Genomic DNA, 23,443 nt, shown 5'->3' on the forward strand with positions numbered 1-23,443 from the left:
TCTATGTCCTTCTCCAGTTCATCCCCTGGAGAAGTCTCTCCACAACCTGGATCTATTCAAGAGTTCTCTGGCTCTAGCTTTTTAAGAACTGCTTCCTTTCGTCGTCACTGACGCCCTGTTTGTCATTCCTGAGTGTCGTAAGGGGCTTACAAAAGGAGATTTTTGTTTACTTACCGTAAAATCTTTTTCTCCGAGCCACTCATTGGGGGACACAGGACCATGGGTGTTATGCTGCTGCCACTAGGAGGACACTAAGTAGACAGAAAGATTAACTCCTCCTCTGCAGTATACACCCCTTCACTGGATACAATTTCAACCAGTTCGGTAGTAAAGCAGTAGGAGCATGAACAAAGACAACTATGTCAAAACCAAAGAAGTAACAACAAGCCAAAACAGGCTAACAGGGTGGGTGCTGTGTCCCCCAATGAGTGGCTCGGAGAAAAAGATTTTACGGTAAGTAAACAAAAATCTCCTTTTCTCCTACGCCTCATTGGGGGACACAGGACCATGGGACGTACAAAAGCAGTCCCTGGGCGGGGAGCAATATGCTAAAACCCCATGTACCACTGGCTTACGGCTTAAGGAACTGCCGCTTGCAGAATGCGCCTGCCAAGGGCGGCGTCTGCAGAAGAGATAGAATGAATGTGGTAATGCTTGGTAAAAGTGTGCAAACTGGACCAAGTCGCAGCCTTGCAGACCTGCTGTGCTGACGCCTGGTGCCGAATGGCCCACGAGGCACCCACTGACCGAGTAGAATGAGCCTTGATCCCAGCTGGGATAGGGACACCTTTGACACGATAGGATTCTTGAATGGCTGACCGAATCCATTTTGCCAGAGTGGCTTTTGAAGCAGGAGAGCCCCTCCTGGGCCCCTCTGGAAGTACGAACAGGGCGTCTGACGTGCGGAAGGGAGCCGTCCTTGAGACGTACCGACGAAGAGCCCTCACCACATCAAGAGTGTGTAGAGCCTTTTCGATGCGATGGACAGGAGCCGGGCAGAACGAAGGCAGAACAATCTCCTCATTGAGGTGGAAAGAGGAGACGACCTTGGGCAAAAAGGTGGGAGAGGTCCTCAATACCGCCTTGTCTGGATGAAAAATGAGAAAGGGAGGGCGGCAGGAGAGCGCAGCCAACTCCGAGACCCTTCTGATGGATGTGACGGCTACTAGGAAGACTACCTTCCAAGAAAGGAAGGTCAAGGAAATGTCCTGTAGCGGTTCGAAGGGAGTCTCCTGAAGAGCTCCGAGAACTAAGTTGAGATCCCACGGATCCAAAGGTGACTTGTAGGGAGGCGCCACACGGGAAACTCCCTGGAAGAAGGTTTTCACCGGCAACCTGTTGGCAATCTTCCGCTGGAAAAGGACTGACAATGCCGAAACCTGACCCTTCAGGGAGCTAAGAGCAAGTCCCGACTCTAGTCCGGACTGAAGAAACTCCAGTATGGAAGGAATAGAAAAGACTAGAGGAGATCGACCCTGTGCATCGCACCATGAGAAAAAAATTCGCCAGGTACGGTGGTAACTACGCATGGAAACAGGTTTCCTAGCTCTGATCATGGTGGAGGACACCCTGGGAGAGAAACCCGCTTGGCCTAGAATCCAGGACTCAACGGCCAGGCCGTCAAAGACAGGGCCCTTGAGTTCTGGTGGTAAATCGGGCCCTGCGAAAGGAGATCCGCGCGATCTGGAAGACGCCAGGGGACGTCGGCCACCAGCTGAACCAGTTCGGCGTACCATGCCCGACGCGGCCAGTCTGGCGCGACGAGAATCACTGGTACCCCCTCTGCCCTGATCTTTTTGATGACCCTCGGTAGTAGGGGAAGAGGAGGAAAAATGTACGGGAGGCGGAATTGGCGCCAAGGCAGGACCAGGGCGTCTACTCCGAGGGCCCGTGGGTCGAGGGACCGAGCAAGGAACTGAGGAACCTTGTTGTTCATCCTGGAAGCCATGAGATCCACATCCGGGGTCCCCCAGCGATGGCAAATCTGCTGGAAGACCTCCGGGTGGAGGGACCACTCTCCGGAGGTGATGCCCTGGCGGCTGAGGAAGTCCGCCGCCCAATTTTCCACACCTGGAATGTGGATCGCCGAGATGGGCGAATGGTTCGACTCCGCCCAATGGAGGATGTGAGACACCTCGAGCATGGCCGTCTTGCTGCGAGTTCCGCCCTGACGGTTGATGTATGCCACGGCCGTGGCGTTGTCGGACTGGATTCTGACTGGATGACCTGCCAGAAGTCGGTGAAAGTGAAAGAATGCTAGCCTGATAGCTCGAATCTCGAGGATATTGATGGCGAGGCGAGACTCTTGAATGGACCACCGCCCCTGGGCTGTGTGATGGTTGAAGACCGCTCCCCAGCCTATGAGACTGGCGTCGGTGGTCACCACCAGCCACCGTACTGGGAGAAAGGACCTTCCCTGGGTTAGGGAGGACTTCAGCGTCCACCACCTGAGGGTCTTCCTGACCCGAGGGGACAGGATGAATCGGCGGTCGAGGGAGGACGGGTTGCCGTCCCAAGCCGACAGTAGCGCATGCTGCAGGGGACGGAGGTGAAACTGCGCAAATGGGACCGCTTCCATGGTCGCTACCATCTGCCCGAGAACTCGCATGCTGGCGCGAATGGAGTGGGATACTGGACGAGAAAGACGCTGGGCTCCCTGCTGCAAGGTCAAAGCCTTGTCTTGAGGGAGTATGACCAGACCACGGGAAGTGTCCAGTATCATCCCCAGGAAGGAGATTTGTTGAGCCGGAATTGGAGAAGATTTTTCGAAGTTTATCTTCCATCCCAGGCGAGAAAGAGTATCCACCGTGAGAACGACGGACTCTTCGCACGCTGGGTAGGAAGGACCCTTTATCAGTAGGTCGTCCAAGTACGGAATTACCACCACTCCCCTGGAATGAAGAATGGCCATGGCAGCCGACATGACCTTCGTGAAAACTCTGGGAGCGGTGGCGAGACCGAAGGGCAAGGCCACAAATTGGAAGTGTTCCCCGCAAAAGGCGAAGCGAAGGAACTGCTGATGCGGAGGGAAGATCGGTATATGCAGGTAGGCATCCTTGATGTCTATGGATGCCAGGAATTCTCCCTTTTCCATAGACGCGACCACAGAACGGAGGGATTCCATCCTGAAGTGTCGGATCTTTATGAATCTGTTTAGTAGCTTCAGGTCTAGGATCGGACGTAGTGATCCGTCCTTCTTTGGGACCACGAACAGATTCGAATAGAAACCCTTGAATCTTTGTTCTAGGGGGACCGGAATGATGACTCCGTCCCTTTGTAGTGCCCATATTGCCTGGAGAAACGCTGTGGCCTTTGACCTTTGAGGGCAAGACTGGAAGAAGCGTGTAGGGGGGAGGGAGGAAAATTCTAATTTTGTATCCGGTGGACACCAGTTCTCTGACCCACTCGTCGGAAACGACTGAGAGCCAGGCTTGACGGAACAAGAGTAGACGTCCGCCTACTTTGTTGGAGTCCACCGGATGTCATTGGGCGGAGGATCCATGGGATGCGGATCCCTTAGGCCCGGGAGGTTTGGGCCTGGGTCTCCAGTTACGATTAGGTCTGTAAGAGACCTGGGTGCCTCGGCCACCGCGCGAACCTCGTCCTGATGCGGGGGTAGAGGATGTAGAAGACCAGTTGGTATTGGACCGAAAAGGCCGAAATGGAGGTTGCTGCTGGTACCGAAAGGACCGGGTAGGCTTTTGCTGGGGAAGAAATTTACTTTTCCCTCCAGTAGCATCCGAGATCATTTGGTCCAATTTTTCTCCAAATAGCCGACCAGCCTGGTAAGGCAGGGCTGTTAGAGAACGTTTAGAAGCCGAATCTGCTCGCCAATCCCTGAGCCACAGGGCTCTCCTGATGGAAATTTCATTGGCGGCTGCCTGAGCAGCGCAATTGGCTGCGTCCATAGAGGCGTTGACTATGAAGTCTCCGGCCTGCGCTATCTGGTTAACCAGGATGCTGGCTTCTGGAGGTAAATCACTGGCTTGGATGTTAGAGGAAAGAGTCTCGGTCCAAGAGACCATAGCCTTAGCCACCCAAGAGGCGGCGAAGGATGGGAAGAGAGACGCTCCTGTGGCCTCGAAGGCGGAACGAGCCAGATAATCAATCTGGCGATCGGAGGGATTCTTAACGGAGGAACCCTTAACGGAGGAACCGTCCGAAAGAGACAGGATGGTCTTGGACGCGAGGTGTGACACAGCAGGGTCCACCGAGGGAGACTGCAGCCAGTCCTTGACTAATTCCCGAGAAAAAGGGTATTTGGCCTCGATGGACTTTTGTCCTATGAAGCGTTTATCTGGGCGATCCCTATGTTTTTGTACGACCTCCTTAAAGTGAGGGTGAGTGACAAAAACATTTTTAACACGTTTAGTCTTTTTGAAAGACACCACATGTTCGGGTTCCGAAGCGGAGTCCTCAGTCACCTTCAGGGTCTGGTTTACCGCCTCAATGAGAGAGTCGAGAGACTCTTGGGAGGAGGGGGGGTCCTGAACGTAGGAAATGTCAGACTCATATTCAGAGTCATCCGAGTTTGGGGAAGGGGACCTGGAAGCAGAGCTTGCAGGCACTGAGGGGCCCGCTAGCTCATGGTCAGGGGATGAAACGTGAACACGTTTTCTGGAGCCCCGGGTAGAAAGTGACCGGGTACGCCCCCTGCTGGTAGAAGAATCCATACCGTCGTCTGAATCCTCCACAGTCCGACCTAGAGGGGGGCCCCGGAGGGAGTCAATTGCCCTGGCTAGGGAAGCCACAGATCGTGACAGAGAGGTTGCCCACTCAGGGGGGCTAGGCTCTACCGGGTCGACGGCTGCGGCATCGGAGACGGTACCGGCGTCGGCAAGGGGCGGCTGCACAGAGGGCGAGACGCAATCTGCACACAAATGGCTAGTGTGGGCTCGGGGCAGGGCCGCATTGCAAGTGGCACATACAGTGAAAAACACTGTGTGCTTCTTGTTACCCTTTTTTGTCTCCTTGGATTGAGACATAGTGCCTTAGGGACAGAGCGGGCAGTATACAGCAGAGAAAGGGTTAAGCTTTCTTGAAGCAGCTTACCCACGGTCCTGTCTGTGTCCCCAGAGAGAGATATGGCGGTTCTTTGTCCAGGAGTTCTCCTTGGAGCGCTGTAGAAGCGTGGGCTCCGTGCAGGGAGAGAGGAAATATGGCCCCCGAGATTTGGAGGGCGCCTCTCGTCCTAGACGAGAAGCGCCGATGTAGGGGGCGGAGCTACGGCCGTGGGAGGAGATTTTTCCCCTGCGGCCTACTCCGGCTGAAGAAGCCGGGGACTAAATTTTTGAGGCCTGCCGACGATGTGCGGCGGCGGCCGCGACGGAGCGCCGCCGAGCACCGCCGACCCCCGGTCGGCGGTGCCTCTCCCTGGGGACCCGGACCGCATCGCTGCCGCTGAGGAGGACTGCACAGAGGGCGAGACGCGCAGGGGGGAGTCCCCCGAAGGTACTTACAGCCACTGTCCCGGTTCTCACAGGTCTGCGCTTCTGTGAGGATGTGACTCAATCCATGCACCCTGGATGGGGATGGAGAGGCCCCTGATGCATCATGCTGCTATAGCAGAGGGGGGCTGCGGCACAACATCCCCTCCGGACTGCATTCTTCTCCAGATTACATCGCTGTAATGCAGGGTCCTGGAGGGGGTTGGGGGAAATCGGGACCAAGAGGAACCGTTGCCCTGGCGCAAACTTTCCGTGCGCCATACGTCGCAGGAGAGGGACGGGGAGGTATACTCGCCGTGCTCGCCTGTTGTTGGTTCGGGGGAGAGCGGACCTTATGAAAAAAAGGACCCGTCGCCCCCTTCACTCCGTTAAATAAAAATTAAAAATTTACATAAAATTAAAAAATCAAAAATTAAAATCAAGTTGGGGTCTGGGAAAAAAAGACCCAAGTGCCTCCTAAGACACTAAGCAAGAACTGGTTGAAATTGTATCCAGTGAAGGGGTGTATACTGCAGAGGAGGAGTTAATCTTTCTGTCTACTTAGTGTCCTCCTAGTGGCAGCAGCATAACACCCATGGTCCTGTGTCCCCCAATGAGGCGTAGGAGAAATCTACAATTGCCTGCTTGACTTGCTCGGCAATACTGGAGGCATATCGTGTTCAGGACAGACATCCCCCTCTGGGTGTAAGGTCTTATCCACCCCTGCCGTGGGGGCCTACTGGGCTGTTAATCACCAAACCTCTGCTTCTCAGATTTGTAAGGCTGTGACCTAGTCATCTTTGCGAGGTTCTACAGGGTTCATACCCATGCCTCGTCTGATGCGGGACTGGGAAGAAAGGTGGTGCAGGCAGCGGTTGCCCGCCATCCAACTTAATCCTTTTCTACTTGCTCCGTTTCCCACCCTTGTGACTGCTTTAGGACATACCACGGTTACCCGTGTCCCCAAATTAAGCGATTAAAAAAAAAAAAAAAGAGAGGGATTTTTGGCACTCACCGTAAAATCTTTCTTGGAGCCTTCGTTAGAGGACACAGAACCCTCCCTGGCTTTGTGCCCATGTCGGGTCTATGTGCCTTTTCTTGGGCTTGTATATAGATGACTATTGTTGCTACTCCTACAGCTTGGACACTAAGGGTACTGTCACACAGTGCAACTTTCCAACGATCACGACCAGCGATACGACCTGGCCGTGATCGTTGGTAAGTCGTTGTGTGGTCGCTGGGGAGCTGTCACACAGACAGCTCTCCAGCGACCAACGATGCCGAGGTCCCGGGTAACCAGGGTAAACATCGGGTTACTAAGCGCAGGGCCGCGCTTAGTAACCCGATGTTTACCCTGGTTACCAGCGTAAAAGTAAAAAAAAAAAAACCGTACATACTCACATTCCGGTGTCCATCAGGTCCCTTGCCGTCTGCTTCCCGCTCTGACTGAGTGCTGCCGTAAAGTGAAAGCAGATCACAGCGGTGACGTCACCGCTGTGCTCTGCTCCGGCCGGCCGTCAGTCAGAGCGGGAAGCAGACGGCAAGGGACCTGACGGACACCGGAATGTGAGTATGTACGGTTTGTTTGTTTTTTACTTTTACGCTGGTAACCACGGTAAACATCGGGTTACTAAGCGCGGCCCTGCGCTTAGTAACCCGATGTTTACCCTGGTTACAAGCGAACGCATCGCTGGATCGCTGTCACACACAACGATCCAGCGATGACAGCGGGAGATCCAGCGACGAAAGAAAGTTCCAAACGATCTGCTACAACGTACGATTCTCAGCAGGGTCCCTGATCGCTGCTGCGTGTCAGACACAGCGATATCATATGGATATCGCTGGAACGTCACGGATCGTACCGATCAAAGTGCCACTGTGAGACGGTACCCTAAATGACGAGCTTTGTGCCAATCTGTGAGTGTACACTACTGAGGAGCTATTTTTCCTTTTTTGCATAGTGTCAACCTCCTAGCAACAGCAGCATACACCCATATGTCCCCCAATGAAGGCTCCAAGAACGAATTTACAACGAGTACCAAAAATCTCCATTTTCCCCCATGATCTATGAACGCCAGCTGCAGGCCGACTTTCATAGGAGTATTGGAATATGACAGGCATGGGAGTCTTCAGCAGACCCTCAGCTTTCAAGACAGCCCATCGGCTGCATGTGATAACGTCACAGGCCCCCCAGTAGGCGCGTGGAACAACATGTCCACCTACTGATGCGTATTAAATGCTGCTGTCAGAGATTTAACAGGTTGACAGCCACCAGCGGAGCTCTGCTCCAACTGCAGCTCTTAAGAGCACATGATGCAGGATCGGCATGTGAGCTGGCATCCCACAACATATGACATAACTGTACGTCATATGTCATGAAGTGGTTAAAAACTAAAGCTCAACACTTGGTAGTCCATAAGTTGCAACTTTGTGTTCACTTACTTGAAAAATGGCACAATTTTGTTGGCCAGGACTTCAGCGGTCCGGAAGCCTTGGGAGTACAACATGACTTGGGCAATGAGCTGGCGGTCGGGTTTGGTCATGGCTAAACTGCGGAAAAGTTTCTTCAAGTTGTCTGGCAGGTTAGATCTACCGGCATAACCAGGGTTCATAGTGATGAAGATGGCCATTTCGGGGCTGACTTTTACTTGCTTGTTCAGCAGTTCACAGGTGATTGTGAGAGCTGGAAAACAATACGACACATTATGTTGCTTGTGATCTTATTTTGCTCCCAGCATTTAAGTTTGTCATCATTTACTTCTGTCCCGGTTTGGATTGGAGTGCTCCTTCAGTGCCTCCTGGATGCACTGCACTTGCTGAGAAACTGCAGACAACATGCGTTCCTCCAACCTGTTGAACTCGTCAAAACATCCCCAAGCTCCGACCTGGCACAGACCCACAAAGATGCGGCCCATAGCCTGGAAGAGAAAAGTAGAAGGTGAAGTGGTGTCCATCACGAAGCCATGGAAGCGGACCGACTACAGCATCACATCATTACTTACCTGGAAGTCAAAGGTTTCGTCACAATTGAAGACCAGCACAAATCGGCCGAGTTGGTGTCCAAGGGCTTTGACGGATTCAGTCTTTCCAGTACCCGCAGGACCTGTGACAACACATGAACAATTAACAGTCACAGCTTATATACTGATACCAACTTCTAAAAGGTCGATGTTACAAGGGATGTAGACTTACCAAAAGGTGACCCTCCGAGCCTGGCCTCCAGAGCCTGGGTCATGGTCAGGTAGCAGCGGTCAGTCAGAGGAGTTTGCACAAGTTTATCCTGGACACCCAGGTATTCAAAGCCATAGTTGAATTTTGCATTTGCCATCTGGATGGAGAGCTGCTGCAGAACATCGGTCTGTTTGGGATCAAAGTAGAACCTCATCTGGCTCAGCCACTCGAATGACTTGGCGTTGTCAACCCGAATCTTCATGAGGGATCTTGTGACATCTCTCTGATGAACCAGTTCTGTGATCTGTGGATCAGTACATTCATTAGCCAAACAAATAGCAAGAAAAGTGCCATCAGATCAAGCCGATAATAGCCGCTACTTACCAAGTGCTCCAGTTTCCTCCTCCGCAGAGGCGGCTGCTCCATCAACACCGAATCAGCCAGGACATTCAGTGTGGCCTCCACATTGGCCTGCACAATCTGCATGGGGCTAGAGTCACCGCCACCATTGGACATGCTGGTGAGAGCAGACTCCACGTTCTCAGACCAGGCGATCTGAGCCGAGAGGACCACAAGCTGAGCCTATAGGAAAGGAATCAAGTTATGTCAAGTGCTCTAAGATTTAATAAAGACAGGAGTGTGCGCCAGAATGTCTTCTATAATACATTGCATATTCTGCTTCTGAATAGTAGAGCAAAACAGCCATGATCCATACTTCGCTTCTGAATAGTAGAACGGAGCAGCCACAATCTATACTGCGCTTCTGAATAGTAGCACAGAGCAGCCACCATCCATACTTCAGGCTGCCCTTCTAAATAGTAGCACGGAGCAGCCACCATCCACACTGCGCTTCTGAATAGCAGCACGCGAAGCCATGGATCCAACTGCAGGCTGCCCTTCTGAATAGTAGCACAGAGCAGCCATGATCCATACTGCCCTTCTGAATAGTAACAGACCTTCGACTCTCTGCCTATGACAGACCGGAATCTTCAGTATACAAAGTAATGGTAAAGACTTTAAACTCACAAATTTTATACTGTTTAATAATTCTAGGCTACTTGTGAACATACAATGACTTTACGTACAGCCATTGCCCTTCTTGATCTGCATCTTAATTAACCTTCCTCAAACCCACCATATAATCAGCAGATTCTAGTAGCCTTACTTTGTCTGATACCCTCTTATTAATTACGATTTAAGAGCTGCATATTGATACTCAGCTTCTAAATAGTAGCACGGAGCTGCCACCATCCATACTGCGGGATGCTCATGTATATATACCAGGACACAGAGCATCCCTGCTCTGTCCTCTCGGCTTCTGTTTGGCAAACAGCACAGACATTAACACTTACAGCACTGGCTCACATACTGAATACCGGCACTTTGACACATCTGGTTGCACTGTCTTCCTAGTTCATAGACCTGAGTAGTTACCGGCATAGCCCCAGTCCCTATCGCCATGTAGAAGCACAATTTGTTAAGAAATATTTTCAGAAAAACGATTATTGTGCATACTCCTGTCTAAAGCAAGTGAGAACTTGGTCCGAGTCACTTACCTGATACTTGTCAATCCAGGAGATGTAGGTAGCGGGATCGATGGCTGAGGATTTTCCAAAGATCTCAATTTCAGTCACCGACTCCGCCAACAACTTGGCCAGAGTGACCCTCATTTCTTTCTCCACAAGAGTCAGCCACTCATTGATCTTCGGATGCTCGATGATTGACACGGGAGTCTTGAAGATCACCTGCAAGGTTGCACAATCCAGAGGATTACTGTAAAACTCACCATGCGGAGCAAATGCCGCTGCCTCCATTAGTGTACATCCCAGATATTCGGGTACATCCTTACCTCCTCTCCTTCCCGCGAAGAGATTCCAAGCACGACAGAACTGTCTTCGTTCAGAATGATGCTGGAAACGCCAGCAAACATTTTCTTGAAGTGTTTCTGTAGCTTGGCCACGTTTTTACTGTTGCCGATGATTTCTAGAAGATCTTCATCACCAACGAAGTAGAATCTAAAATTTGGGTTAAAGAGTAAAAAGAAAAGTCAGCTCCTGAGATGTGTAACCAGTCCTGCTCTCAGCAGAGAAGTGACCACAGACGAGCTGTCACTTACTGTCAGCGTCTCTCGCAGAAAAGGAGGAAAAAGAAAACATGGCCACCTTTCCAGTAGATGGAATAGGGGACTATGCAACTTGCCTATTTTGTGTCTGAGCACCGAAATCCACCTCCGCAGATACACAGGATTACACATTTATGGGATGTAATTTCTAAAATGGGCCGATAAGTTAAAACCAGACTCAAGACTCACCGTGGAAATGAGGAACGCTCCCTTTCTAAATATTCTCCAAGAGCTTTCTGGATCTTGCCCAGTAAGTCAGCCAGTCTCTCCAGAGATCTCTGCACTCCTTGGATGTTCAGAACGTCCATGACCAGAGGAGACTTTGTGACCTTCTTCATCAGTGACACAAACTCTGTACTGATGCTGCAAGGACAGGACATCATATCATTCAGAGACACGTGGAGGCTTTTTCACACGGTCAGGATTTGGGTGCCAAAATCTCTGAAACCCAATAACTAATATCACATGTTAGACAAGTAAAAGGAGATTTTTGTTTACTTACCGTAAAATCTTTTTCTCCGAGCCAATCATTGGGGGACACAGACCGTGGGTGTTATGCTGCTTGCCACTAGGAGGACACTAAGTGATACAAAGAAAGTTAGCTCCTCCCCTGCAGTATACACCCTCCTGCTGGCCCTCAGCTAACCAGTTCGGTGCAAAAAGCAGTAGGAGATCAGTAACAACATATTAGCTTACAGCATGTCATATCATATATGAGAGTATAGCATATCGGATTGTAAAAACAAGCATAAGCCAATACTAGGGTGGGAGCTGTGTCCCCCAATGATTGGCTCGGAGAAAAAGATTTTACGGTAAGTAAACAAAAATCTCCTTTTCTCCTACGCCTCATTGGGGGACACAGACCGTGGGACGTACCAAAGCAGTCCCTGGGTGGGGACAACATCAGATCAGGCTCTGTGTAACCGCTACTTACAAGTGCGCCACCGCGGCCTGCAGAGTCCGCCTGCCCAGAGTCACATCTGTGGAAGTCTGGGAATTATAATGCTTCAAGAATGCATGCGGACTGGACGAATCCGCAAACGTGCAGGCGTGTCTTGTTGACGCCTGGTGCCTAGAACCCACAATAGACAGGGAGATAGGCTGTCATCTAACACGGAAGGACTACTGGATGGTGAAAGAATACACCAGGCTAAATGGCCGATGGAGACGGTCAAACCCTTCCTGTAAAAGTCAGGAAGCCTTCCTCTTACCGGTAGGAAACCCAAGATACAGTGTCCAACCTTCGGAAGGACGCCGTCCTCAAGACATACCTACTCAGAGCACTTGCTCTGTCCGGAATATGGGGACCTCATTCCATTTTGTGGAGTGATGCCAAAAGAGATGAGGGAGGAACTATGCCCTCATGACAGTAGTAATACAATACCACCTTGGTAACTAGGGACAGGGAAGGCTTGAGGACAACCTTGCCTTGAAGGAAATAAGAGAAAAAAAACTGAAAAAGACCCGTTAGCACCGAAGACTCGTCAGGATGAGGATATAGCCGAGAGAAAAGGGGGCAACCTTCCCTAATAGAATAGATCCCAATGATCTAACGGTATGCAATAGGGAAGAATTACATGTGAAAAACATCCTGCGAGGTGGTCCCTACTTGCAGTTTTGTTGCAGAAATACAGAAAGCTACCAGCTCCGCAAGTGAACTGACGTGGTCAGTACGGATGTCCGAGGATCACTGGGGCCCTTTCTGCTTCTGAAAAGTTTTCGGAAGTGGAAACTGGTACCACGGAATAACCGGAGCATGCAGTGCGAAGGGTCCTGGATCTCGAGGCCGAACAACCAACTCCAGTACGCCGGCGATCAGTCAGGACGCTATCCGAGCTACAACTGTAGAGCTCCAGTGAAGGCGGGTCTGATGGAATACTTCCGGTGAAGTTCCCACTCACTTGAGGTGAAACCCTGACGACTAAATATGTTCGCAGCCCAGAGTTCTACTTCTGGGATATGAACTGCCAATATCACCGAGTGATAGATCTCGGCCCATGTGAGGTACTTTGGCCATGGTGCTTGAACGTGGGTACTCGCTAGATGATTGACGTATGACACAGCCGTGGCGTTGTCCAATTGAATTCGGATGGGTTGACCCGCCATAAGGAGTGGACCTACTATAGGACTACCCTTGAGATCTCCAGAGCAATGATCGGGAGAAGAGGACTGGCATTGGAAGTTACTAGTAACCATGGAACCGGGAGAAAAAACTCCGGATGAAGAAGGAACTCAGAGACTATCGTCTGAAAGGCTGCTTGACTTGCTGAAAACTAACGGAGCAAAGGAAACTGTTTCCATTGTCGTCTCCGTTTTTTTTTTTTTTTTTTTGGAACCCTCCCAGCAAATCGAATGAAATGAGGGGATGAGTGAGCAAGAGCGCGAGCTCCCGTTGAAAAACCATGACCTTGTCCGGAGGGAGATTTACCACCCTTCTGGAGGAATACTGGATCATCCTCAAAAAGGATATCTGCTGGGCTGGAAATGAGGAGTTGTCTAAGTCTAGCCACCAGCCAAGGTGAGAGGGTATCGCAAGAGATATAGACGACTTAGCGTAGTCCTGCAAGGGTGGGTAAACAGTCAGTCAAACAGGATAGGACGACCACGCCTCTAGGTGCAAGATGACAGCCACCATGACCCTTGCGAACACCCTGGATGCGGTAGCAAGGCCGAAGAACAAGGTCGTGACTTAAATGCTATTCACGAATGGAAAAGCAAAGGAATTTTTGAAGAGGTTAGGCATCCCGAATGTCGATGGATGCCCGAAACTGCACCCTTTTTTGTTGAAGTAATGGCTGAGCGGATGAGACTCCATTCGAAGAAGAAGAAGAACCTTGTGAAAAGATTGTTAGAAGTTTGAGGTCCGGAATCGGTCCTACTTATCGTTCCACCTTTTAGTAACCAAGATCCCTTAGATCTAGACTGTCCTGGACAACCCTTTCACTGTTGGTCGGGGCTGCGGAAACGTACGATTGTTCGTTAGTCTCCCGCTCAAGAATATGATTGACCAGCTGAACTGTCTTCAGGAAAGGGATTCTGGTGTGAATCAAAGTAGTTAAGGGCTCTAAGCAGGAGACCGTTGCTCTAGCATCCATGCGGCGGATAGGGAGGTTAAAGGGCTGGACCCGTAGTTGCCAAACGGAACAAACCAGATGTGCTATTTGACAGATCGTGGCATTTTTAATTAAGGACATATCAGGCAGGGACCCACAGGAGATTGTACCCGGTTAATCTGCCGAGTGGCAGAATGCGCCGCTGCTTCCAGCAGGTCATTGCAGAGTTAAAAATTAGGAGCCTCGATCCACCATCCTCTTAACAAGGAAGTGGAGAGGGAAATTCGCCTACTTGCATCTTCTGTTAAATAGTGGTGATGCAGAGGGGGGTGCTCAGACGCCCGAAAAAAAAGGATGCCTCTGTACATCCACAGAGTGCAGGTCTCCGGGTGGACAGGACAGGCTGTCTGGCGTTAGATCTGGACCTTCGAGTGCCCGTCTGTTGATGGTGTGGGGAGACCGGCGCCCTTTAAAGTGCCTGTCGCCCTTAAAAATCAGACCAGGCATAGCGTCCCGCGTAGAGGCTTCTGTCCAGTGAATCGCATATCCGGACTGGATGGCAAAAGCTCTACGAGGGAGTTTAGGCTGAGGGAACTAGTTACACTGGGATAAACTGGGCTCGGCGGCAGAGGGCTCCTCAATTATGACCAGTTTCGGATTGGTCATGGTGCCCTCAAGACCAGGGAATACTGGTCGTGTGCCGTTAAGACCAGGGAAAACTGGTCGTGTGCCGTTAAGACCAGGGAAAACTGGTCGTGTGCCTTTAAGACCAGGGAAAACTGGTCGTGTGCCTTTAAGACCAGGGAAAACTGGTCGTGTGCCTTTAAGACCAGGGAAAACTGGTCGTGTGCCTTTAAGACCAGGGAATACTGGTCGTGTGCTTTTAAGACCAGGGAATACTGGTCGTGTGCTTTTAAGACCAGGGAATACTGGTCGTGTGCCTTTAAGACCAGGGGAAACTGGTCGTGTGCCTTTAAGACCAGGGAATACTGGTCGTGTGCTTTTAAGACCAGGGAATACTGGTCGCGTGCCTTTAAGACCAGGGAAAACTGGACGTGTGCCTTTAAAACCCGGGAATTCTGGTCACGCGCCCTTAAGACCAGGGAATTCTGGTCACGCGCCCTTAAGACCAGGGAATTCTGGTCACGTGCCTTTAAGACCAGGGGATACTGGTCACGTACCCTAGGTAAAATCTCGCAGCGAGCGAGAAGCGCCAATTTAGGGGACGGAGCTACAGGCACGACGTGGGCGGAGCCTCGAAACTTCCATGATAGGCCCCAGCCGGGGCGTAAATTTCTGCAGCCGGCGTCAGCGTAAGAGTTAGGGGTGGTCACCCGTTGCTCGAGAAAATTGAGCGCTTCCGCGTCAGGCGCTAAGCGCCAGGAAAAAAAAGGCTAAGCCGCCTTGAGGCGACACAGTGCGCTTCTGGAGGTGCGGACTACACATCGGCCGAAGCCGGGAGCTAAATTTGTTAGCCGGCTGGAGCGTTACCTCAGGGAGGTGGTCACAGGGAAGTCTGAGACTGCCTGTCAATATCCCGCTGCAGAAGCCCATTGCTGGCAGGATCCACTTACCAACGGTGCGCGTCCCGGCATGGAGCCGCCGCGGATGTCGGGTATTGCAGCGTGGACGGTGCAGGGGTAGAGAGATAAACCTCAATCCATCATCCCTTTGTTAGGGAGGTGGAGAGGAACCGTCCGCCTCCTTGTCCGCTTTCACAGTGGTGGAGGCTGCCCGGACCATGGAGGGGGGCTTCTTCCACGAAGTTCAGCCCATCGGGACCATGAAAGCACCTCCGCTCCTGAAAGGTATTTCACTGCGGCCTAGTCCGGCTGCAAAAGCCGGGGACTAAATTTATGGAGCCTGCCGGTGGAGCGCGTCGGCGGGCCGCGCGCCGAATGATTGCCGCTGGCGTACCGGCCAGTGGCACCCCCAAGACCGCATCTTCCAGTCAGGCAGCGTGAGGAAGCATGGCCCCCGAGATCTGCAGGGCGCCTCTCGTCCCAGACGAGAAGCGCCGATATAGGGGGCGGAGTTACGGCCGTGGGAGGGATCTGCCCACTGCGGCCTACTCCAGCTGAAAAGCCGGGTACTAAATTTCCAGCCTGCCTGGGGATGCGCGGCGGCAGCAACGGAGCGACGCTAACCGCCGCAGTTCCCGACCGCCGGCGCCTGTCCCCAGGGGCTCTGCCGAAAGTACCGCCGGCGCCTACCCCATAGAGGCCACTGCGGCCTACTCCGGCTGAAAAGCCGGGGACTAAATTTCCGGCCTGCCCGGCGGTGTGAGGTGGCGCGGCCGCAAAGCGATCCGGAGCGCAGGAGGGGAACTCCTGATGTACTCACAGTCCGGTAATGCAGGTCCCCCTGTCCCTGCGCGCTCCATCCTCATCTGCAATCCCTTTGGGCTCTGCCGCAAGTATGCAACGCCGTGTGATGTGGGCCTTGTATGTCGGGCCACCGGAGAGGAACATTAGAGCAGGCTCTATGTGCTCGCCGTCTTGCAGGGGGAAGGGAAATCGGGACCAAAGATGGAAACCCGTTGCCCGAGTAAAATTTGGCGTGCTCCCGCGTCGCAGGAGAGGGACGGGGAGGTATACTCGCCGTGCTCGCCTGTTGCTGGTTCGGGGGAGAGCGGGTCTCATAAAAAAGGATCCGTCGCCCCCTTCACTCCGTTGAATAAAAAATAAAAATTTACAGAAAAATAAAAATTAAAATAAGAAAGTTGGGGTCTGAAAACAGACCCAAGTGCCTCCTACAGACACTAAGCAAGAACTGGTTAGCTGAGGGCCAGCAGGAGGGTGTATACTGCAGGGGAGGAGCTAACTTTCTTTGTATCACTTAGTGTCCTCCTAGTGGCAAGCAGCATAACACCCACGGTCTGTGTCCCCCAATGAGGCGTAGGAGAAATAAAGTCTTTTTTTACTGGATCTTCTTGTAAAATAACGTCCGATCTCGTGTGTGGACACATTCAAATAAGAGGGGGATTGGTGGCAGATACCTCTGGAAACGCTGCGTCTCAACAGGAAGCAGATGTTTGATGTCCGCACTGCCGGTGAAGATCCCCTCTAGGTAAACCCAGCGCCTCTGGACATCGATCCACACGTCAAAAAGGGACATGATCCTGTTGAGTTTATCTTCCCAGCTTAAGGCATCTTCTTCAAATACCTTATAAAGAGCATAACTTATAAATGCAAGGGCAACTACATGGAGGTGGCAATAGGCTATGTGACATGTAACTGTATGGCCGCGCTGGTGTGGCTACATGTCATGTAACTGTATGGCCGTGCTGGTGTGTAAGACAGTTCTTACACACCAGCACGGCCATACAGTTACATGACACAGGGCCACAGTACAGAAGTCTTACAGAGAAGTCATCCTCGTGAAGGACTTTACCTTGTAGTAAGGAGAAAGCTTCATGGCAGAGACGCTGTTGATGTGCTCCTTGACTTTATTGAACAGGTCATCCCAGCCGCGGATCAGACGACATTTGTTCTGGTAGTTGACCAGATCTAGCTCGTATGCATTCCACACTTCTCGGATCTGGGGACAAGCGGAAGCAGATGATTACTGATTTGTTTACCCACCGTCTATTCTGCAGTGGCAAAGCAGTGCAATGCCATGCAACCTGCTGGAGGGTGCACGGTATAACCACACGACTGTGCAGACACCAGAGCCAGAGACTATGTAGTAGCGTTGGTCTTCACTTGCAGCCGTGTACATTAGTCACCACCAGTCTTATTACCTGCTTCAAGAACTCTTCCAGTGCCATTTCTCCTTGAGCGACCAGAAGAACATCCTTGACAATCGCCTCATTCCTCTGCAGGTCGACGTCCCAGATTTGGCCCAGGGTGAGCTCGGACACCACCCAGTTGACGTGCAGTCTCCTCATGAGCTGCTTCCAGTGCCGATCTTTCAGGGCTTCTGACTTCAGCTCGATGACAAGCATGTTCACCTGTGGGTAGGCAGCAGATGGCACCTTGGTACATGCGACATCCATAGAACTACATTTAGCAACAGAGACAACATTTTCACCTTCATGTAACCCTTCAGGAGTCTCTGGACGTATTCATAGGACGCATACTGCCGTAAACGGGCGGGGAAGTTCTTCAGCTGGTTCAGGAGCCCGTCCAAGCTTTGCCGAAGCTGTAAAGAGAAGGAATATATGTAATCTAGCCCTTGTCTTTATGGGGGGGAGGATGTTCCTTCCAAGGTGAGGTGGGGGATACATATACCTTGCGTGGTTGGACAGACACCCATGGCTGCTCCTTCATCTGGTCAATCTGTTCCCAAACTTTGGAGAGTTCGGACCAGACGCCTTTGAGATCTTGCAATTCTTCCAAGGCGACCTAGATGTCAGAACAGTATTTGATGCCATGTCATCACCACATCAGTTTAGGACTTGCTTGTATTAAAAAAAAAAAAAAAAAAAAGAAAAATGAGAACACAGAAAATTACCTGAACGCGGTCTTCACTGCCACTCAGCAACCCTGTGTCCGTAAGCTCTAAAGCTTCTTTGGCTTTGGCACATTTTTCACGGTCATCTTTCAGCCTGCCGAACTTTCCTTCATATATAGTGAGAGCCTGAAGGGCCTCCTCGGGTCGCAGGCTTCCCTGAGGGGTAAAACAACAAGATAGAAGGTCCATGAAACAGGAGGTGCAGCAACAGATGTAAGAATTACCCTTAATGCCTAGATGCGAGTGGTTTCTAATGTACTTCATTTTTTTTTTTTTTTTTTGTTAGAGAAATGCAAAGGGCAAGCCTGTACAAACGTGAAGGCTGCACACACGGCACGGAGTGCCTAATATCCTGCACTACCTCTGCCCCCATAACGTTCATTGTAGGACACCGCAATACCCTTCTGTCTGTTTCATAACTAGAGCAAACACCATAGACCATGATCTTACAGTCACAGGCTTGGTCTTCTCCCAGTCGGTCAGTAGATCGATGGTGCGGCTCTCCACAGCTCGGTCCTCCTGGACAATCTTCATCTGCAGATTTGCCACTTGCTGCTGTATGGCAGAATCTTTGCGTTTCATGATGTCATTAAACGCGCCCCATTCGCCCTCGATGTTGTCAATGTAGAGCCAGGAAGAGGGAAACTGGAAGCGCTGTTTCTCCAGCAGGCGCTGTCCATTCCTATAGAGCTGGAGGAGAGAAGGGCAGGTTTAACCCTCTGCAAAGCTCAAGAAAGGAACAAAAGAAGGGGGTAGATAAAAAAAAAAAAAAAAAAAAAAAAAAAAAAAGAGGACAGTGCCACAAAGTAGATGAGACTCACGTCAACTTGTTTCTCAAACTGCTTGATCTTCCTCTTCAGGGACTGCACATAAGTGATGAAGGTCACAGCATCGGATGTGCTGGCCGTGTCCACCGAATGCTGCTCCAGCTCTTGGCGAGACTGCGAGGAACAAGGGAAAGTTAAATTAAAAGAGGACTCCAAGCCTTGCACAGATTTTTCTGGACCAGTCGGACATCACAATACGCCATAAACGTCTATACCTTGGAAATCTGAGAATGGAATTCAGTCATGTTCTGACCTAGCATCTGTCCGAATTTGCTGAGCACCTCTTTGTGCCAAGAGTCATATTTCAGGTTCACTTTTGATTGCACTTTTCCATAGTCAATGATGACCGGACCGAACTCCTTTCTGGTCTCGGCGTTGTCAAATGTCCCTCTGGCCTTTCGGATCTGAACCAGCAGCGCCTGCCATTTGTTGAGATCTTCTTCCAGACGATTGTAGATGTTCTCCGCCTGCATGTCCCACAAGCACTGGTACTGCAGCCACACCTGTGACAGAAGGACAGAGTGAGGGAGGGAATGTTATTTATGGAGCAAATTAAATTAAAAAAAAAAAAAAAAAAAAAGTTGCAAAATTAATTTGCTGTATCCAAGAATTTGACTGCTGGAATTTTACAAAGAGTAGAAAGGTCATATACATGTGAGGGCACCTGTGCACACTGATATCCAGTATGGAGGCTCAAAGAAGGTTCTGACTCTTCAGTGCCAGATGATCAGGTTGCTTTCCTGACAATCTGGCATGGTCTATTTTTGGTGTGTGCATGACTAATAGGTTGCAGATTAATACAATGTCACAAGATGCCCAATATATCCCATAGCCTTCTCTCACCTTGACATACTGCTCCACCTCCGTGACAATGTCCATAATTGCAGCGTATGCTTCATCTAAAACAGCAGGTCCATCTGGCAATCGGGTCAACGCGTTGCGATAATATTTCTCCTCCTCCATCAGCTCATAGTGGATGCCCACCTGTAACATGGCAAAGAGGCAGCTCGTTACATCTAATTAAGACAGTGAGGAAGGCGGGGGTGAGCATTATCTGCAGACAGGAACGTACCTGGTATCTCTGGCTCTGAATTCGTGGCAAGGCCAAGACTACCATTTTCCAGGAGAACAGCTCTTGAAAGAGTTTGTATCTGCAGTCCTCAATGGGAGGATTCAGGTAAATGACCTGATTGGTGATGCGCAGCTCGTGTACCACATTCTGCAAGAAGAAGGTAAGAGCTTCAAGTGGAAAATCTGAGCAATCGACCAAGATTAAAGGAAGCGCGGATGTCACGTACCTTGATCTTGGGTTCACCGCCTGGTTTGTGGCTGACCTGGGGGGCATCAGTGTCCATGTCAACTTCTGCTTTGTCATCAGCCTGACCCATCAAGACCAGGGTCCAAGTCTTCAAACCTGCTTGTACACGGACTCCCAAGATCCTTTCAATCTACAAGGTGAAGGATGAAGTGTTAAATGCAAAAGCTCAAACCCAACATCGCAATATAAAAACTATACAGCATTAACTACACAAAAGCAAACAAAAAAACAAACAAACCTAGCCGACCGTTTAGAGACTATTGGCTGATATGATGATGATACGATTTTATTCATGGATAGGGCAGAAGAGACGCTCCCACATGCGGTTACTATTATAGACAAGTTTAGTAAATGCTCCGATTATATATTAACTGGGATGAATCCACCCTATTGCCTCTCTCTCTAGCCCAATGACTCACCTTGCTACTTTGTCTTCGCTACCTATGGTGTCTTATTTTAAATATCTAGGTATTAACATATCCAAAGACAGTGAGCTTGATATACAACTTAATATTATTCCTCTACTGGAATTAGTCAAAATTAAATTTGCCTCGTGGTGTAAACTCCTGCTATCTGTAGCTGGCCGTATAAACTTAATTAAAATGGTTTTACTTCCTAAACTCAACTATTCTCTCCAACATAGTGCGGTGTTGATTCCTAAATCCTTCTTCACGAATCTAAATTCCTTGACCACGTCTTTCATATGGGGGAAAGGCAGACCCAAACTTAAACTTTCTACTCTACAGAGGTCCAAACAGATGGGGGAGCAGCACTGCCAGATTTCTATTTATATTACCAAGCCGGACAAATTAAGGCTTTGAGTAAGTGGATGCCCGACAATCACCTACCCAACTCAGAAAGTCACTTAATGCATGCTGCAAAGGTGGACTGCCCATTAGGTTTCTTAGAAACAAATAAACCTGGTGTCCCTCGATTACTACCTCTATTTAAATTAGCATGGTCAGTTTGGAGACAAATTAAAAAAGTCATCCACTTTGAGGATATCATAGCAGAGATGCCACTGTGGAACAATTCTTATTTTCCGGTGTTGTTGGGTCACCAGTCTGCTAATTTATGGGATATCACAATGTTTTCTCGATTAAAGATTTGTACGATAATGGAGTATTGATGTCCTTTGAGCAAATTCAGTCTAATTATAATGTCCCGAGGTCCCAGTTCTTTCATTTTCTTCAGCTTAGATCAGCTATCCAATCACATCTACGTTCTGTGAGTTTGACTCAAATTATCTCACCTTTCCCTTTGATAGGAATTCTTATATCGCAAGGTCCCCCCAGGGTCTCATGTCCGCTTTATACACATACCATATATACTCGAGTATAAGCCGAGATTTTCAGCCCATTTTTTTGGGCTGAAAGTCCCCCTCTCTGCTTATACTCGAGTCATACCCGGGGGTCGGCAGGGGAGGGGGGGGCGGGGGCTATCTAATTATACTCACCTACTGCTGGCGCGGTCCCTGCGCGTCCCTGCTTTTTCCAGCGCTGCATATTCCTATACTGAGCGGTCACATGGTCCCGCTCATTACAGTAATGAATATGCGGCTCCACCTTCCATAGGGGTGGAGCCGCATATTCATTTTGGTAATGAGCGGTAACTGTGACCGCTCAATACAGGAAGAAGATGCAGCGCTGGAAGAAGCAGGGACTGCACAGCGCCAGCAGTAGGTGAGTATACAGCGCTGTGCGATATTTACCGTTCCTAGTTCCAGTGCGGCTCAGTCATCAGCGTCCTCTGGCTGTGACGCTCAGGTCAGAGGGCGCGGTGACATAGTCAGTGCGCGCCTTCTGCTGAACGTCAGTGCTGAAGATGGAGCCGCACGAGAAGCAGGTAAATATTGAAAGTGGAGAGTATGTGATTTTTTTATTTTTTTTTATCGCAGCAAAAGCATATGGGGCAGTGACTGTACGGATCATCTGTATGGGGCCATAACGATTGTGCAGCACTATAAGGGGCAGTGACTGTACGGATCATCTGTATGGGGCCATAACGATTGTGCAGCACTATAAGGGGCAGTGACTGTATGGAGCATCTGTATGGGGCCATAACGTTTGTGCAGCACTATAAGGGGCAGTGACTGTACGGAGCATCTTATGGGGCCATAACGATTGTGCAGCATTATAAGGGGCAGTGACTGTACGGAGCATCTTATGGGGCCATAACGTTTGTGCAGCATTATATGGGGCAAGTGTCTGTATGGAGCATCTTATGGGGCCATAACGTTTGTGCAGCACTATATAGGGCAAATATCTCTATGGAGCATCTTATGGGGCCCTTATTACCCTTTATGCAGGATTATATGGGGCATATTTTAATATGAAGCATCTAATGGGGCCCATCAAACTTTATGGAGCATTATATGGGGCTCCTGATTCAATATGGATTCAAAAACACTTAACCTACTGATGTCTCAATTAATTTTACTTTTATTGGTATCTATTTTTACTTTTGACATTTGCCAGTAGCTGCTGCATTTTCCACCCTAGGCTTATACTCGAGTCATTAAGTTTTCCCAGTTTTTTGTGGCAAAATTAGGGGGTCGGCTTATACTTGAGTATATATGGTACATGTTATTGGTGGGAACCAATTCTGCTATTGTGTCAATTAAGGGAAGGTGGGAAGCTCTCATTCCTGATGCTCAAGAAGAGGATTGGGAGGAAATTCTTGAATCTCCGATTGGAGTGTCCCCATCAGTCAATAATAAAATGACCCAATTATATAATCATACATCAGTCATATTTAACTCCATTGTGGCTCTTTAAGATGAGTCGGCTTCAAACATCGGAATGTTTGAGATACCATTCGCTGGAAACAAAACTTTATACACATGGTATGGGGTTGCCCCATTATTCAGTCTTACTGGAGCCAGGCAACGTCACTGTTGACTTCTCTAGTACAATCCCCTGTTCCTCTCAGTCCCTTATAGTTTGCTTATTTGGGGTGCTAGATGATGAAGCCTGGAGACACTATGTTAAGATTTTTCTACGTGAGGCACTCTTTCTGGCTAGGAAGGTGTTGGCATTGCGTTGGATGGGTAGTGTACACCCCTCTCTCGG

At 50.0% G+C, this 23,443-nt stretch overlaps 1 protein-coding gene across 3 annotated transcripts in view; it reads right to left on the bottom strand.

The window, feature by feature from the left end:
• The window catches only part of DYNC1H1 (dynein cytoplasmic 1 heavy chain 1), an 89,026-nt gene that overhangs the window by 41,855 nt on the left and 23,728 nt on the right, over positions 1 to 23,443 (bottom strand). For all 3 annotated transcript variants that reach the window (XM_077269188.1, XM_077269191.1, XM_077269179.1), the window contains exons 10-29: positions 20,353 to 20,502; positions 20,127 to 20,273; positions 19,898 to 20,038; positions 19,270 to 19,557; positions 19,049 to 19,168; positions 18,678 to 18,917; positions 18,228 to 18,383; positions 18,005 to 18,118; positions 17,805 to 17,915; positions 17,515 to 17,724; positions 17,166 to 17,312; positions 16,771 to 16,937; positions 10,909 to 11,082; positions 10,447 to 10,612; positions 10,154 to 10,342; positions 8,982 to 9,179; positions 8,619 to 8,901; positions 8,429 to 8,529; positions 8,185 to 8,344; positions 7,869 to 8,109 (exon numbers count right to left, since the gene is read on the bottom strand). In XM_077269188.1, coding sequence (XP_077125303.1) covers positions 7,869 to 8,109; positions 8,185 to 8,344; positions 8,429 to 8,529; positions 8,619 to 8,901; positions 8,982 to 9,179; positions 10,154 to 10,342; positions 10,447 to 10,612; positions 10,909 to 11,082; positions 16,771 to 16,937; positions 17,166 to 17,312; positions 17,515 to 17,724; positions 17,805 to 17,915; positions 18,005 to 18,118; positions 18,228 to 18,383; positions 18,678 to 18,917; positions 19,049 to 19,168; positions 19,270 to 19,557; positions 19,898 to 20,038; positions 20,127 to 20,273; positions 20,353 to 20,502 — 3,503 coding nt within the window. The remainder of the gene's footprint in view (positions 1 to 7,868; positions 8,110 to 8,184; positions 8,345 to 8,428; positions 8,530 to 8,618; positions 8,902 to 8,981; positions 9,180 to 10,153; positions 10,343 to 10,446; positions 10,613 to 10,908; positions 11,083 to 16,770; positions 16,938 to 17,165; positions 17,313 to 17,514; positions 17,725 to 17,804; positions 17,916 to 18,004; positions 18,119 to 18,227; positions 18,384 to 18,677; positions 18,918 to 19,048; positions 19,169 to 19,269; positions 19,558 to 19,897; positions 20,039 to 20,126; positions 20,274 to 20,352; positions 20,503 to 23,443) is intronic.

This window comes from Ranitomeya variabilis, chromosome 1 (assembly GCF_051348905.1).
Source record: "Ranitomeya variabilis isolate aRanVar5 chromosome 1, aRanVar5.hap1, whole genome shotgun sequence".
In the NCBI taxonomy this organism is placed as follows: domain Eukaryota; kingdom Metazoa; phylum Chordata; class Amphibia; order Anura; family Dendrobatidae; genus Ranitomeya; species Ranitomeya variabilis.